Source organism: Vipera ursinii (assembly GCF_947247035.1).
Source record: "Vipera ursinii genome assembly, chromosome: 4".
NCBI lineage: Eukaryota > Metazoa > Chordata > Lepidosauria > Squamata > Viperidae > Vipera > Vipera ursinii.
The window spans coordinates 1,164,647-1,182,194 of record NC_139514.1 but is presented as its reverse complement, the minus strand read 5'-3'; the positions used below and the strand labels follow the sequence as shown (position 1 = coordinate 1,182,194).

Sequence of the window (17,548 nt, the reverse complement as noted above, 5' to 3'; positions counted from 1 at the left end):
AAAGAAGCATCAAGAGCTCATCATGTTATTGTTTTTAATTTTTATAGTTTTAGAATTGTAAACCTCCCAGAGTTACTTGGTTAAAGTGGGCAGCTATAGAAATAATAAAAGAAAAGGAATTCTCTGCTCTGGATGTTCCCCTCTGGAGCTGGTAGATAGATTGATAACTTCTGGGTGTTGTTGTTTTTCCTGAATTGTTATATTATTACCTGTTTGCACATGGTTGTTTATAAGCTGCTTAGAGTCAAATAACCACCATAGGAAAAAAAACACCTCCTGATCAATAAATGTTAAATAAATCTCCCAGGTGCTTTTTACCTTGGGGACAGAGACACACCTGGCCAGGAACAGCTCTCTCAACTCTTGTGCGTTGGTGAACATCAAAATAGATTTGTTTTGCAATATACATTTTGAATTATTAATTGTCTCGCGCCTAGACTTTTATGACCGGAGTTGTATATAAACCCAATAAACAAAGGAGATTGTGTTTCCTAGCATTGACTGCTCCTTGTCTCAAGATCAGCACCGTAGGGAAAGCTGCATCTTAAACCAGCATTCCTGGCCTGAACCATTTGCGACCTCCTCAGCTAGCTCCCAAGGGGGAAAGCCGGGTTTGCTTAAGAACCCTATGATTCACTTAACAACCGTGCCAGAAAAAGGTCATAAAATCTGGTGCATGACGTAACGTAACCACTGCCTTGCTTATCAGTGGAAATGTTAGTCCCAATTGTGGTTGTGAAGGCGAGGATTGCCTGTATTTTGTAGTGTTTATGGAAGCCTTTCTGCTCCTAACGTCTCCTGGTCTTGCCTCCTGCTCAGGTAAAACGGAACTGGCCAAGCAAACTGCAAAGTACCTGCATAAGGACGTCAAAAAGGTAAGATCTCCAGGTGAGGATTCTGTGCAGGCCGAGAACAGCTGTAGAATTGGAGTTTCTCAACCTGGGCCACTCAGGCTTGTGGACTTCAACTCCCAGAATTCCATGCTGGCTGAGGAAACTGGCCTAACGTTACCCAGCCAGCTTTCATGGCTAAGGCTAGAGGACTAGAGTACTAGGACTCCCGCTCTCCTGGTGATTGGCCCAAAGTCACCCAGCCGTCTTTCGTGCCTAGGGCAGGGCTAGAACTCCCAGCCTCCTGGTGATTGGCCTAAAGTCACCCAGCCGTCTTTCGTGCCTAGGGCAGGACTAAAATTCCCAGCCTCCTGGTGATTAGTCTAAAGTCATCCAGTCATCTTTCATGCCTAAGATGGGACTAGAGCTCCCAGTCTCCTGGTGATTAGTCCAAAGTCGTCCAGTCGTCTTTCATGCCTAAGGCGGGACTAGAACTCACCGCCTCCTCTTTCTAGCCTAGCGCCTTAACCACCAGACCAATCCGGAAATCATTCTGAGACCTGCCGACTTGCCACCGCTGCCCTCAGATGCAAGTGGCCTTGGATGGCCCGATGGGCAGCAGGTAATTTAAACAAATAAAAAGATAAAATAGGGGGAAAGGTGAGTACTTTGACCATCTTAAAAAGCCAGAATCCGGCCTCCTGCCTCTATGCGTCTGTCACCCATTTAGGCGGCTGCGTCAGATGTCCCCCTGCTTGGCCAGAGAGAGCCTGGCAGTGCGGACGTTTGCCGGGCTAACCTCCCACTTGAAGGAACGCAGCAGCCTGTTACACCAGGGGCTGTCCTCGAAGGATTGTCATGGACGCTCACGGCAGTCGTTAAGTTAGCAACCCGGTTGTTAAGTGAATCTGGCTTCCCCGTTGACTTTGCTTGTCAGCAAAAGGGGATCCCGTGACCTCAGGACGCTTTTGGCGGTCGTAAATAGGAGTCAGTTGCCAACTGTCTGAATTTGTATCACGGGGATGCCACAAAGGCCGTAACTGTGAAAAATAGCCATTGTCGTATTTTTCGATGCCGTTGTAACTTTGAACCGCTCTGAATGAACTGTCGTAAGTTGAGGACTACAGTAATGTGAAAGACAAAGAGTTTTATCGCCGAAAACGGAAATTCCGTTGCATTTCTCGGGAAACCCTGTCAGGAGTCGTCCTTAAGGTCCCTCTCTTCCCTTTTTTAGGGCAATTAGAAAAAATAGGAAATTCGAAACCGATTTGTCAAATAGCATAGCAGAGTATTAAAGCTATTTGAATGTTTGCAAATATACCAAGAAATATATCGCGTCCCTCCACAAGCAAGGAATTTAAATTACGAGCAGAATAAAACACAAGCCAACAAAATGCTAAATTAAAGCCGCCGACGTCTGTCAAAGTGAAATAATGCTTCTGTGGGATGCGTAGTAGGTTATTACTCGTGGGAAAAATGCCACTTTGCTTGGCGGGAAGAGTTCCTTCCACTGGAATAGGAAGCAAAGCTCATTTTCCCTCTAAGAATGCCGGGATTTTCAGTCTGGCAACAGGTAGAAGCACCTGACTCTCAAGATACCATCAATAATAATGATGATGATGATGACAATAATAATAATAATAATAATAATAATAATAATAATAATAATAATAATAATAATAATAATAATATAATGTTGGAAGGGGACCTTGGAGGTCATCTAGTCCAATCCCCTGCTCAGGCAGGAAACCCTATACCATTTCAGACAAATGGCTGTCCAGTCTCTTCTTAAAAACTTCCAGTGTTGGAGCATTCACAGCTTCTGGAGGCAAGGAGTTCCACGGGTTAATTGTTCTCACTGTCAGGAAATTCCTCCTTAGTTCCAGGTTGCTTCTCTCCTTGACTAGTTTCCATCCATCGCTTCTCGTCCTGACTTTGGGCACTTTGGAGAATAGCTTGACTGCCTCTTCTTTGTGGGAACCCCTCAAATACTGGAAGACTGCTATCATGTCACCCCTCGTCCTTCTCTTCATTAAACTACACATCCCCAATTCCTGCAACCGTTCCTTATATGTCTTAGCCTCCAGTCCCCTGATCTTCTTTGTTGCTCTTCTCTGCACTTTTTCTAGAATCTCAACACCTTTTTTACATCGTGGTGACCAAAACTGGATGGAGTGTTTCAAATGAAACCCAGGTGGGCCATCTCAGTCAGAGGCACACCCCCCCCCCCCTAGGTTTCAGGAGCATAGGTAGTCCTTGACTTCCAACAGCCCTGATAAAAGTGACGTGTACGGCTGTTGCCCCATGGGTCACAAGGCCCAGATTCCAACGCTTGGCAACTGACTCATATTTATAACGGTCGCAGTGTCCTGGAGTCCCTTTTTGCAACCTTCTGACAAGCCGGATGGATGGATGGATGGTGACCTCGTTTATTATCTTCTGACTTTCCTTCGCTTTACAGGCCTGCCAAGGTCATAAACGCAAGGATTAAGTTGCTGAATTACTTTCCCGTCCCCATCGCAACGGCCACTAAAGGAGACAGGCGCCCAGCGAAGCCTGTGAACGTAGACAGCCTGGTTCTAGGATAGGATAAGGCAGTTTGATACCTGAGCCAGCTCAGCTTCCCTCTTACTTCAGCGCACCTGGCTTTAGGAGCACTTCAGGGAACCGAGACTTCAATCTTCCGGGCCAGAGGTATCTAAAAAGGTTAAATCATGGCAACTGGAGCAAAGTTTATTAAAACCGAGATGTTTCGTTCACTCCTCCAAGTAACTGCTTCAGTCAGAATGGAAATCTTGGGTAAACGGAGAATCAAAAAGTTGTCGGAATGTGACTAACTCTTGCCATACCCGACTGGGGGGGTGTGGGGGGTTTCTCCCCAAAATGAAAAGCAGTGAAAACTCCCACGATTGTGACTCTCTGCTATCCCAAAGCTTTCAGTTTGACGGAAGAGGTTACCTGGGCCAGTCGACGAAACACCTCAGTGTTAATAAACGTGGGCCCAGTTGCCACGATTTAACCTTTTTAGATATTCAGGGAAGTGAGTTTTGCGTACGGCGTCAGCCACGTCTTAAGGCCATGGTGCGTATTTTGTGTAGGAGGGTGTGAGTTGTGGATCCTTCAAGGAGCCAAGGGGCCTTGACCAGCCTCCTTGTGGACGGGCACACACTGTGTAGAGAGTGTTTCCCCCTTTAACAAGTGGCTTGAGCCGTTCTGACAACCTCTCTTAACCCTCCTTTGCCTCTTTCCTCAGCAGGGTTTCATTCGCTTGGACATGTCGGAGTTTCAAGAGAGACACGAGGTGAGGAAGAGGGGGACCGTTTCTGCCAGGCCTCCCCAGCCTGGCGCCCCCCTCGATCAGTTGCCCTCCTTTGCAGACCCCAAAGACCCTCACCCTCACTTTGACCGTCCCAGGGGTGAGCTTTCTCCGAGGAGTTGGCTTGGCTCCTCTAAAAGTTCTTGCTATGGGTCAGTCTCGTTAGGATACTTGTAGCTCTGGGTTCAGCCATGGTGTCCGAGCTTGGCCGTTTGCTTGAAGACCTTTCATGACCCGACTAGGGAACATCACCAAAGGGGAGGGGGAAGGAGAGGAGGAGGAGGAGGAGGAGGAGGAGGAGGAGGAAGAGGAGGCGTTTCCACGCAGACCTTTCACGACCCAACCAGGGACCGTCATCTGTGCTAGAAGGGGGTGGATATGAAGCTGTAGGTCAAGGTTAGGCAACCTTGGCTCTTTTATGACTCGTAGACTTCAACTCCCAAAATTCCTGAGCCAGCATTCAAGGTTGACTCAGGCTTTTGTCCTTCCGAGGCGGGTAAAATGAGGATCCAGATGGGGGGCAACTGGCTGACTGTAAACGGCTTAGAGAGGGCTGTGAAGTAGTATGTAAGTCTTAAGAGCTATTGCTATCAGGGCTGGGCTGGTTCTGTTCCAAATATGGCCAGCCTGTCTTCAGCTTGGGCCTCAGGAGCAGCATCCTTCCGTTGAAGCCCAGAAGGCTGGATGATGTAACTCGGGGGGGGGGGGGTCTCTTGCAGGTGGCCAAGTTCATCGGTTCTCCCCCAGGCTACATTGGTCATGACGAAGGGGGGCAGCTCACGAAGAAGTTGAAGCAGTGCCCCAACGCCGTGGTCCTCTTTGATGAGGTGGACAAGGCCCACCCAGATGTCCTGACCATCATGCTGCAGCTCTTCGATGAAGTAAGATCGGTCTCCTTGGGATTGTTCTGGGTTCCAGGTCACTCGTTGGTTCAGGCTCCCGGGTCATTCATAGATTCATTCATTTCTTCTGGGTTCCAGGTCCATTCATTCATTTATTCATTCATTCATTCATTCACTCCTTTCTGGGTTCCAGGTCAATTATTCATTCATTTGTTCTGGGTTCCAGGTCCATCCATCCATTCATTCATTCACTCACTCACTCACTCTCCTTCATTCTGGGTTCCAGGTCAATTATTTGTTCTGGATTCCAGGTCCATCCGTCCATTCATTCATTCACTCACTCCTTCATTCTGGGTTCCAGGTCAATTATTCATTCATTTGTTCTGGGTTCTAGGTGTTCTGTACCAGCCTGCTACCGACCCTGCAGAAAAAGCAGGGACAACCCCGTTACAAACGGCAAGAGGCTGTAATAAAGCCTGTCAAATTTATTAACATAAAACAGACACCAACCATGAAACAGGAGCTAAGAAACAGGAACTATTCAAGCGGTTGCCTTCAGCAAACCAGCCCTCCCACACATTCCCCTTAAATACAGCTCAGGGCGTGGCCTCTCTCTGCCTCCTTCCGAGGTGCCCCATTGCCTTCCCCTGTTTACTCCTGATTGACTGCCTCCTGCGTCGGGCGTCCTTAAACAGGGCCAGCTGTGGGTCATCTTCATCCACGCTGTCAGGCTCACAACAGCTGGGTCTGCGTCGTGAGCAGATGAGAGGGGCCTGGCTGGGGGCTCTCATCAGCAAGCTCTTCAACACCCCCTTCCTCCTCCTCTGAGTCCGACCCAACTGCCGAACCCACAGGCTGACCCTGAATCACAACACTAGGTCTATCCATTCATTCACTCACTCATTCCTTCATTCTGGGTTCCAGGTCATTTATGTAAGCCGCCCTGAGTCTTCGGAGAAGGGCGGGATATAAATGGAATTAAAATAAATAAGTAAATAAATATTCATTCTGGACTCTCCAACTGTGGCAATTTTAAGACTTGTGGACTTCAGCTCCCAGAATTCCTCAATCCAGCATGCCTGGCTGAGAAATTCTGGGAGTTGAAGCACACAAATCTTAAAAGTTGTCAAGGCTGGAGGACACCTCTTCTCCGAAGCGACCGAAGGCAGGAGAAGAAGCAACGGATAGAAACTAATCAAGGAGAGAAGCAGCCTGGAATTGAGGAGGAATTTCCTGAAAGTGGAAAGGATGAATCAGTGGAACGTCTTGCCTCCAGAAGTTGTGGAGGTCTTCAAGGAGATGCTGGACAACCATTCGTTGGAGGGGTTGGACTAGAAGACCTCCAAGGTCCCTTCCAACTCTGATTTTCTGTTGTTCTGTTAAGCTGAGCCCATAGAAGCTTCCAGTAGACCCTCGGGAACCAGGAGGGTAGATCCCCTCTCCGTACCCTAACACCCCCCACTCCTCCAAAAAAGCTCATAAAATCGGGTCAGCCACCTGGGTGACCCACTTTACGACCGTCATGACTCGCATTTCTGACGAGGCTGGCACGCCCAGCTGTGTCGGTGCCAGGTGGCTTCTGCACCCAGCTGGGTCAGGGGAGGCACCCCCACCCCGCCCCCTGAACCCACCAGCCTCCACGGGGGGGGGGTCTCCCAACCCTCTCCCTCCTCGACCTTAAGTAAAAATGGCGGCCTCCTCGGTGGCGCCTTTTCAGAGTTCTGTTCGTTTGGGGGTCTGTGTTTTGTTTTTCCCCAGGATTAATAACCCTGGTATTTTTCTTGCATAGATCACGGTGGCAGCCGCTAAATGCGAAATCAATTCCTGAACTGCCGGTCTGACAGAGCAATAACCGAAATGTTAATCCCCAGCTCTTGACACAAATGCCTGTCGTTCGTTCGGCTGGACAGGAGCGCTCCTGGCGACACTTGGAGAGGGGAGGGGGAGGAGGCCTCCCTTCCCCCCCCATTCTGTGTCCTCCTTGCTCCTCTTCCTCCTCCTCCTCCTCCCCCCCTTACGAACCATCCGTATTTTTAAAAGACCCTGAATTTAGCATTCTCGGAGGGGAGAGCCGGGCACCCCTGCGGGGGCCAGCCTCGTAGCCCTGCCTTGCCCCAAAGTCCCGTCTGGGTGGGGGCCCTCTGCACCCCCGGTCAGACCCCCAAGCCCAGACGGTCCCTGGAGGGGGGGGGTGTCTTTCCCTCACCCGGAGCCAAAAAATCAGGTGGTCCTTGAGGCTCAGGACCGCAGCTCAGCCCCAAATTCCCGTCCCAAGTGAGTTTGGCCCCATTTTGCGACCTCTCTTGCCACAGTCGTTAAGCCAATCACCGTAGTTCTTAAGCGAGTCGCCCGGTCGTTAAGCGAATCTGGCTTCCCCCGTTGACTTTGCTAGTCCGAAGGTCGCAAAAGGGGATGACGTGAAACACCCCCCCCCCCGGATGCTGCAACCCGTCGTAAATACAAGACAGCTGCCACGCATCTGGATTTTGATTACGTGACCCTGGGGGACGCTGGGATGGTCGTAAAAACGGACCTAAGTCACTTTTTCCAGTGCCGTTGTAACCGAACGGTCGCTAAATGAACGGTCGTAAGTCAGGGACTAGTTGTGCTTGCCCCTATCCTCAGTGAAGCCGGGCCCACCGAGAGCGGTCCTGGCGGAAGAGCCGTCCTCCGAGAAACGACGTGGGGGCAACTCACAGCCGTTCATTTAGCGGCCGTCCGAAGTTACAACTTGACTGAAAAGAGGGTCTTTTCACATGAATGTTGCAGGGCCCCCCCCGGGGTCACGTGATCAATATTCAGACGTTTGGCAACTGACTCGCGTTTATGACGGTCACAGTGTCCCGGTGGGTTCCACGCGATCCCCTTTTGCGACCGTCTGGCAAGCAAAGTCAGTAGGGAAGCCGGAAGTGGGTTACTGGTGGTCATAAGTGGAGGACTAGCTGTGCTACAAGCTCTGGGGTGATGAGTGAGTTGAGGGGGTTGTGTGACATTCTCTCCAAGCAAGCGCCGAGCCTGTTTCAAGGGCTCCAAGCAGACCCTGCCCCATTGGGGTCCTTGGGCCCCTCTGGGCTGGGCTTCCCCTTGCGGACGTTTCATGACCCAACTAGGCAACCTCATCAGTGCCACAAGGAGGGGGGGGGAGAAGACCGGGCGGCCCTGGATGCTGTCTTAAGTTTGGTTGACTTTTTTTGCAGAGGTTTAGAATTAGAATCCCAGAGTGGGAAGGGGCCTTGGAGGTCATCTAGTCCAACCCCCTGCTTAGGCAGGAGACACTATACCATTTCAGACGAACGGCTGTCCTGTCTCTTCTTGAAAGCCTCCTGCAACTTCCGAGAGTTCCACTGGTTAATTGTCCTCCCCGTCAGGAATTTCCTCCTTAATTCCAAGGTGCTTCTCTTTGGGATGGCTTCCCATCTGCGGCTCCTTGTCCGGCCTCGGGAACAGGCCTCACCACCCGTCTTCATCCATGCTGGGAGGGAGGGGGGGTTCTTCTCTGCCCGTGTCCAAGGGCCCCGGGGGCTTCTCTTCGGCCTGACGAGGCCTACCTCCGCTTCCTGTGTCCCGGGAAGGGCCGGCTGACCGATGGGAAGGGGAAGACCATTGACTGCAAAGACGCCATCTTCATCATGACCTCCAACGTGGCCAGCGATGAGATTGCCCAGCACGCTTTGGAGCTGAGGGAGGACGCCGCGGAGCTCAGCCGGAAGAGGATCGCCGAAAAGCTGGGTGGGTGCCTCTTCCTCCCTCCCTCCCTCCCCACCCCGGAACCCCTGGAGACTTGGCAGGGCGATCCTGTGCGGTCCGCCGTCTCCCTTCCCTCCAGAGAGTTCCCTTGGCTGGGCGGCTTCTCCTTCCTCACAGGGGGCCCTCGACTTAACGACCAGAATGGAGCCCAAAACTTCGGTTGCTAAGCGAGACATGTGTATAAGTCAACCTGGCCCCATTTGACCGCCTTCCTTGCCGCGGTTGTTAAACGAATCGCTGCAGTTGTTAAGTTGGTGACGGGGTCATTAAATGAATCTGGCCACCCCCATTGACTTGTCATAAGCTTGCAAAAGGGGATCACGTGACACACACACACACACACACACACAACCCAGGATGCTGCGACCGTCATAAATACGAGTCCGTGGCCGAGCGTCTGAATTTTGCTCACGGAGATGCTTCCACAGTCGTAAGTGTGAAAAATGGTTATAAATCTCTTTTTTTCAGGGCTGTTGTATTTCGAACGGTCAGTAAGCGAACTGTTGTAAGTCGAGGACTAATTGTAGTGCAGGTCTGTCATCCTTACCCTGGCCACAGGATTGCCCGATCAGCCTTGGCTTCTGTTCTCAAGCAACAGAGGGGGTCTAGCAGCCCCCTTGGGAGAGCTGGCATGGATGGATGCAGGGATGAACGGGTGGATGGACAGAGGAATGGAATGGGATAGGATAGGATGGGATGGGATGGAACAGAACAGAACAGAATAGAATAGAGAATGGAATGGAATGGAATGGAATTAAAATAGAATAGAATTAGAATAGAACAGAACAGAACAGAATAGAGAATGGAATGGAATTAGAATTGGAATAGAATAGAACAGAATAGAATAGAACAGAACAGAACAGAACAGAATAGAATAGAATAGAATAGAATAGAATAGAATAGAATAGAATAGAATAGAATAGAATAGAATAGAATAGAATAGAATAGAATAGAAAATATGGAATGGAATAGAATAATAGAATAGAATAGAATAGAATAGAATAGAATAGAATAGAAAATATGGAATGGAATAGAATGGAATGGAATAGAATTAGAATAGAATAGAACAGAACAGAATAGAATAGAATAGAATAGAATAGAATAGAATAGAATAGAATAGAATAGAATAGAATAGAATAGAATAGAAAATATGGAATGGAATAGAATGGAATGGAATAGAATTAGAATAGAACAGAACAGAACAGAATAGAATAGAATAGAATAGAATAGGAGAATGGAATGGAATTAAAATAGAATGGAATAGAACAGAATAATTAGAATAGAATAATAGAATAGAAATAGAATAGAACAGAATGTAGAATGGAATGGAATGGAATGGAATGGAATGGAATGGAAAGGGACCTTGGAGGTCTTCTAGTCCAGCCCCCTGCTCAAACAAGAGAACCTATACCATCTCAGATGGGTGACTGTCCAGTCTCTTCTTAAAACCCCTCCGGTGATGGAGCACCCACGATTTCTGGTGGCAAAGCTGTTCCACTGGTTAATTGTCTTCCCTGTCAGGAAGTTTCTCCTTAATTCCAGGCTGCTTCTCTTTCTTCTTTCTTTAGACTAGCCAAACCCAACTCCCACAGCCGTTCTTCGTCTATTTTAGTCTCCAGGCCTTTATTCATCCTAGTTGCTCTTCTCTGAATTTTTTCCAAAGTCTCAACATCTTTTTTGTGACACGGTAGCCAAAACCGGCTGCAGTACTCCAGGCGTGGCCTCAGTGGGGCTTTATAAAGCTAATACTTTGCGTGATCTTCATTCTACGCCTCTGTTTACGCAACCCAGGATTGTGTTAGCTGTTTTGATAGATGCATGGATAGATGGACAGATGAACGGATGGATGGGTGGATTTGGACGGACAGATGCTAGCCAGCCCTTTTCCCCACCCCCAGGAAGCCCCCCCCCCGTCCCCACTTCTTAAGCGCTGTGTTTTGGGTACCCATCAGCTCTGCTTTTGTCTTCCAGATGACGTCCAGGTGAGGGACAAGATAACCATCTCCAAGCAGTTCAAGGAGAACGTGATCCGCCCCATCCTCAAGGTACAGATGGTGCTGTTTACAGCCCTGGGCCCCCAAGTTGCAGAAATGGGAGCCTGTGTGTGTGTGTGTGTGTGTGTGTGTGTGTTTCTCTAGCTAAGCCCGAATCCCAGGCTGGTATCTTGGCCTTAGGATGGTTGGATTTATGCCAGGAAACCTTTTCCCACCCCTCTGGGGGGAAATGCAGGACTTAGCAGAATAACAGAGTTGGACGGGACCTTAGAGGTCATTTAGTCCAACCCCCTGCTCAAGCAGGAGACTTGATAGCAGGGCTGAGCATCCGTGGCCCCTTTATGACCTGTGGACTTCAATTCCTGGCCGGCTCAGGAACTCTGGGAGTCGAAGCCCACAGGCCGTAAAGGTGCCGCAGAGGCCCAGCCTTGCCCTATGCAGGTAGTCCTCGACTTACGACCCAGCGTTTCTGTTGCTGAGCAAAACATTTCTTAAGTGAATTTTGTCCCGTTTTATGACTTTCCTTGCCACAGTTACTAAGTGAATCACTGCAGTTATTAAGTTAGTGAATTTGGCTTCCGCATTAACTTTATTTATTTTTTTTTATTTATTTTATTAAATTTGTATACCGCCCTCCTTATCGGAAGGGCCGCAAAAGGGGATCACGTGACCCCGGGACACGGCGACCGTCGTAAATACGAGCCAGTTGCCAGGTGGCCGAATTTTGATCACGTGACCGGGGGGGGGATGCTGCAACGGTCCTAAGTACAGTCACGTCACTTTTTCCAGTGCCGTAACTTCAAATGGCCACTAAGTCGAGGACCACCCGTGCTGTTCTGGAGAAATGGCTGTCCAATCTCTTCTTAGAAACCCCCCCCCACCCATAACTTCGCAAGGGGCCCTGGTCTGTTTCGCCAAGAGCAAGGCAGTAACTGGGGGTGGGGGGCGGGGGGGGCGTCTTGATAGAGCCATTAACCCGTGGAACTGCTTGCCTCCAGAAGTTGTGAGTGCTCCAACCCTGGGAGTTTTTAGGAAGAGACTGGACAGCCATTTGTCTGAAATGATATGGGGGTTTTCCTACCTGGGCAGGGGGTTGGACTAGATGACCTCCAGGGTCCCTTCCGACTCTGTGATTCTGTAAGTTTGCAAGGGTCTCCTCAAGCAGGGGGTTGGACTAGAAACCGAGTCCCCAACCTTTTGGGCACCAGGGACCGGCTCCGTGGAGAGAGGTTTTCCCGCAGATCGGAGGGTGCGTGGTTTTGTGTGCTGCCTGCATCTTGCGATGGGGCTTTGCTTGTTTGTGCGGACCGGTTGCTGGCATGCCACGGACCGGCACTGGTCCACAGACCGGGGGGGGGGGTTGGGGACCCCCTGGACTAGAAGACCTCTAAGGTCCCTTCCAACTGAATCATTCTGCTATCGGCTTTGATTTATTTAATTCGTAGGCCACCTGTCCCCTCCGCGGCGATTTGCAAAGGCGCCCGATTATAGCCGGTGCAACGGATGGGTCTGTGCCAGCCCACCCACCCACCTTCAACACTCCTCTTTCCCTCCTCCCCCCTCCCACCCCAGGCTCACTTTCGACGGGACGAGTTCCTGGGCCGGATCAACGAGATCGTCTACTTCCTCCCCTTTTGCCAGTCGGAGCTGATCCAGCTGGTCAACAAGGAGCTGAGTTTCTGGGCCAAGCGGGTGAGCCCTGCCAGCCTTGCCCTGGCCCAACTCCCCTCTGCTCCCTCTTCCGCACAGGGAGTCCTCGACTTACAACCGTTCATTTAGTGACCGACCAAAGCTAGAACATCAGCGAAAAAAAGGGATTTATGTTTTTTTCACAAACACACACACATTGCCACCTCCCTGTGGCGATGTGATTGGCAAATGACTCGTATTTATGATGGTGGCGCGGTTGTCGCGTCACCTCGCCGCCTTCCCGGCTGGCTTTCAAAAGCAAAAACAATGGGGGGAGTGGGGTGGAAGGAGATGGATTTTCTTAGCGGCCACACCATTTGCTCCACAACTGCCGCCGTCCGCTTAACAGCCGTGGCAGGAAGTCTCGTGAAATCGGACGTGGCTCACTTTTAACAACCTTGCTTAGCCGCAGAAATGTTGGGCTCGTTGCGGTCGTATGTCAAGGACCACCCTGTGCTCTTCCTAAGCATCAGCCCGCCCCACCCTCTCGGACGGGGAAGGGACGTTTGCACATCTCACAAGTTAGGGAACTCCAACTGGGTGGGTGGGTGGGTGGGGAGTCCAGGAAGAGGGTCTTCTCTGCCATTGCGCCTACTTTGTGGAACACTGTCCCCCCCACCCCCTGAGATGAGGGGGGGGCGTTTCTCCTGGCCTTCCCTCCTGGCCACGGTAGTCCCAAAGATGCTTTTTCAGGAGGCAACTGGACTTCCTCGTTTTTCTCTTGAAGACCTCTCGCTCCTCCTCAGAGAAGCTTACAATTTACAATTTTACAATTACAATTTACAATTTTTAATTTATTTTTAGTTTTTAATTTTAATTTATTGCACAGATGATTTTAATTTTATTTTTATCTTAATTTCTGTACTTATTATATGTTTGGTTGTTAGCCGCCCTGAGTCCTTCGGGAGATAGGGCGGGATATAAATCCCATAAATAAATAAATAAATAAATAAATAAATAAATAAATAAATAAATAAATAAATAAATAAATAAATAAATAAATAAATCTTCAGCTGGACGGTGGGGAATGGCCTCAAGGACCCTCTGAAAGGATGCAAACGACCAGCTCTCTGCAAGGAGTATAAATCCTTCCGTTCCCCTCCATCCGGTCAGAACCTGAGGAAGCTTCCTGGAGGAGAAGCGAAACGTCTTCAAAAGAAAAACACCCAGAATGTCCCGTTGCCTCCTGGGGAAAAAAAAAAGCCCCTTTGGGACCATTGGACATTTATGTGACCTGATGGATTTTGCACATCAAAAGAGAGAGAGAGAGAGAGAGAGCGCACTTAACAGCTTCTGATCGCCGCTGGGTTCCCAATATTTTGGAGGGGTTTCAGAAGTCAAGGAGAAGGAAGACTGAGCACTTTATTTATTTATTTATTTGCTTAAATTTATATGCCGCCCTTCTCCCTAAGGACTCAGGGCGGCTCACAGCAATGAAAATTAAAAAAAGGAAAAACTTCTCCTTTGCAGCACCAAGTTCCCTCCGACGAAAGGGATGAGGATTGCTTAGCTGGGCCTCCGCCTCTCCCTGTCCCACACGCACACAGACACACACACACACACACACACACACCCCGCCAGACAGAGACGGCTCAGGGGTGTCTTATGCGAGAGGCAGGGGGAGCGGAATCCTCCCCTCCCCATCCAGAAAGAGCCCCCTGTTGGAAGACTCCCTCACTGCTGCTCCTTCCTCCCCCTGCAGGCCAAAGCGAGGCACAACATCACTCTGGTGTGGGACCGAGAGGTGACAGACGTCTTGGCTGACGGCTACAACCTGCACTACGGAGCCCGGTCCATCAAGCACGAGGTGAGCCCAGGCCACCTTTCTTTTCTCTCCAGGCCCCCACCCCCACCCTGGAGCCGAGGGGGCAAGACCCCCCCCCCCACGCACACACACTCGTTGCTTCTTCCTTTTTTTTCCGTTTTTTTTTTTGCATTTAGCTCATTGCTCACTTTTTCCCAAAGGTTCTGCACCAGAAGTAAATATTTATTTATTTACATCCTTTTTTTTAAAAAAAAAAAAAACAATAACTCAAGGCAACAGACGTACGTAATGCTCCTTCCTCTTCCTATTTTCCCCCACAGTAACAATCCTGCGAGGTGGGTTGGGATGAGAAGGAAGAGGGGGTTGGCCCAAAGTCACCCAACCAATTTTTTCTGCTAAGGCAGAACTAGAACTCCCCGTCTCCTGGTGATTGGCCCAAAGTCAGCCAGCTGGCTTTCGTGCCTGAGGCGGGACTAGAACTCCCTGTCTCCTGGTGATTGGCCCAAAGTCAGCCAGCTGGCTTTCGTGCTTAAGGCGGGACTAGAACTCCCCGTCTCCTGGTGATTGGCCCAAAGTCAGCCAGCTGGCTTTCATGCCTAAGGCGGGACTAGAACTCACCGTCTCCTGGTGATTGGCCCAAAGTCAGCCAGCTGGCTTTCATGCCTGAGGCGGGACTAGAACTCACCGTCTCCTGGTGATTGGCCCAAAGTCACCCAGCTGGCTTTCGTGCTTAAGGTGGGACTAGAACTCACCGTCTCCTGGTGATTGGCCCAAAGTCACCCAGCTGGCTTCAATGTCTAAGGCAGGACTAGAACTCACCGCCTCCTGGTGATTGGCCCAAAGTCACCCAGCCGGCTTTCATGTGCCAATGAGGACTGGAACCTAGCTGGTTTTCTAGCTTTCCCAGCTGCTGCAGGGACTTAATAAGCCAAAGAAAGCACCTTTTTAAACCCCTTTGCAATGAAACACAAGGACATTCTGCTAATTTCCTACCCGGCTGGGTTCCACTGCCCCCCTCCCTTCTGTAAACTCTGCCCAGAAGCCCCCGGCCGAGGGTCCCTGTCGCTTGGCTGGTTTTGTTTTTCCCCCTTGAAATCTTGAGATTCGGGGTCCGGCTGGCCGATGTTCCTCTGGAAAACGCAGCCGGTCCGGCCTTGGTCGGCCCCGCAAGTTGCCGCCTGCAGTGCCCGATTTCCCTCTTGGCCAGGTGGAGCGCCGGGTGGTGAACCAGCTGGCCGCGGCCTACGAACAGGACCTCCTGCCCCACGGCTGCACCTTGAGAATCGCGGTGGACGACTCCGACAAGCAGCTGCTCAAGGCCAGAAGCCAGGACAGCCCCCTGCCCGCCGAGGGCCAGCGGAAGGGGCCCACGCTGCGCCTGGAGATCCTGGAGGACAGCAAGAGCCGGAAGCTGGACATCCAGGCCCCCCTGATGCCCGACGAAGCCTCCTACCCCTCCTAGGCGCCGGACCCCGGCGCCCCAGGGCAGCGCCTGGCGGAACAAGAGTTGGCAATAAAGCGATCCTAAGAGACGGATGTGTCTGCGGGGGTGGGGGGGGAGAGGGCGGTTTTTTTCTCGAGGGCAGCAGGAAGGGCAGCTCGCCGCCCTCCGGGGACTGCCCGGGTGCGTGGGAGTTGTAGTCCAATGCAACCGGAGAGGGTCAAAAGGAAGGGTGTCCCAGGAAGAGGGGCGTCGTTTTAGGACGGCCCCGTAGAGTCTGTGGGAAGATTCAATCCGGGGTCCTTATCATGTCTCAGGTCTTGGGGTGATTGCTTGAGTGGTTGAGTGCCTAATTTCTGTCCCAGATGCTCTTGGGGGGGCAGGGGGGGCGGCGTGGAGGTTGTTTCCAGCCCCCCACGGCCATAGGGGGAGATTTAAATTATTGCAGTTGTATTGGAATAAATGCAGTTTGCGTCTCCTTGTGTCCCTCGTCCTTTTGGTCCTCGAAAGTAAAAGTGGGGGGGGCTTTGGGGTCCCTGGATCGCTGCTTTCTCATCCTCCAGTCGCGTCCTCTTCTGGAAATAACAGGCGGTCCTCGCCTTAAACGATCGCAACTGAGCCCCAAATTTCTGCAGGAGAGTCCTTTACGTGAGTTTTGCCCCATTTTACGACCTTCCTTGCCAGCGTTGTTAAGTGAATCACTGCACTTACACCGTTGCGAAGTGAATCCGGCTTCCCCCTTTCGACTCGGCTGCTCAGAAGGTCGCGAAAGGGGGCCGCCTCACCCCGAAACCCTGCAGTTGTCAATAAATCTGAGTCATTTTGTCAGGCGTCTGGATTTGGATCACGTGAGCCCGGGGGATGCCGCAACGGTCGTTAAAAGTGCGAAGAACGGTCATTAGTCTTTTTTTTTCCTGCACCGTCGTAACTTCGAATGGTCGCTAAGCGAACTAAATCGAGGACTGCCTGTGAATGATCTGAAACGTTATTTTTGCTGATGTACACAAAATTTGTGCGGGGAATTTTCCCCTAACATGGGGGGGGGGGTCTCCAACTTGGCAACTTTATGGTTTGTGGACTTCATTTCCCAGAATTCCTCAGCTGTCGAGGACTTCCTGTAATATGCTCCTCTTCCGGAAATACAGAATGACCGGACTGAAAGGGACCTTGGAGGTCTTCTAGTCCACCCTGGGCTGTGGAGTCAGTTGATTTGTGTTTTTAGGAATTATCACCGCGAATCCCGCCTTTCCTGGGCCGAGAGAGAGGGCTCAAAACTGGGGAAGGGGACAAAGACCCCTGGCCAGGAGCGGCTGACAAGCTGAGGCAGGTGGTGGCTCTCAGGGCCCCCCCGGCCCCCCACCTAGGCCAGACAGGAAACACGACCCAGTGAGTTACACTTCAGTCCTCGACTTAGGAAGCCAGATTGACTTTTAACAACAGTTCGACTAATTTCACAACTGCAGTGATTCACTTAACAACTGTGGCAAGAAAGGTCGTAAAATGGGGCAAAACTCACTTAAGAACTGTCTGGCAGAAATTCAGGGGTCATTTGTGGCCGTAAGTCGAGGACTGCCTTTTTAAAACCTGAAAGGTCTGCAAATAAGAGTTCTCTCATCATCGTCTTTACAGGCAGCCCTCAACTTACGACCAGCCGCTTAGCGGCCATTCAGAATTAGGATGGGCTTCCAGAAAGCTACTTGATGATCCATCCTCAAAGCTGCAACTGCCACACATACACACACAGGCACGGCTGTGGGCTGTGCTGTCTCAGAAGAAGAGAGTTGGAAGGGACCCTTAAGGTCATCTACTCCAACAACCCTCTACCATTTCACGGGGCCCTTGGGACGCTGTGACCGTCGTAAATTTGAATCAGTGGCCAAGTGCCTGGATTTTGACCACGTGACCACAGGGAACGCTGCAACGG

General features: G+C 50.8%; 1 protein-coding gene across 2 annotated transcripts in view; it reads left to right on the top strand.

The window, feature by feature from the left end:
- CLPB (ClpB family mitochondrial disaggregase) overlaps window positions 1-16,100 on the top strand; it is an 86,967-nt gene extending 70,867 nt beyond the window's left edge. The window contains exons 9-16 of one of the 2 annotated variants that reach the window (XM_083362116.1): window positions 820-875; window positions 4,087-4,131; window positions 4,866-5,027; window positions 8,561-8,717; window positions 10,707-10,780; window positions 12,302-12,421; window positions 14,121-14,225; window positions 15,391-16,100. In XM_083362116.1, the coding sequence (XP_083218242.1) occupies window positions 820-875; window positions 4,087-4,131; window positions 4,866-5,027; window positions 8,561-8,717; window positions 10,707-10,780; window positions 12,302-12,421; window positions 14,121-14,225; window positions 15,391-15,645 (974 nt within the window). In that variant the 3' untranslated portion in view covers window positions 15,646-16,100. Of the gene's footprint in view, window positions 1-819; window positions 876-4,083; window positions 4,132-4,865; window positions 5,028-8,560; window positions 8,718-10,706; window positions 10,781-12,301; window positions 12,422-14,120; window positions 14,226-15,390 lie in introns of both variants that reach the window. The other variant, XM_083362115.1, reaches the window with a different exon arrangement.
- Window positions 16,101-17,548: the final 1,448 nt, after the last annotated feature.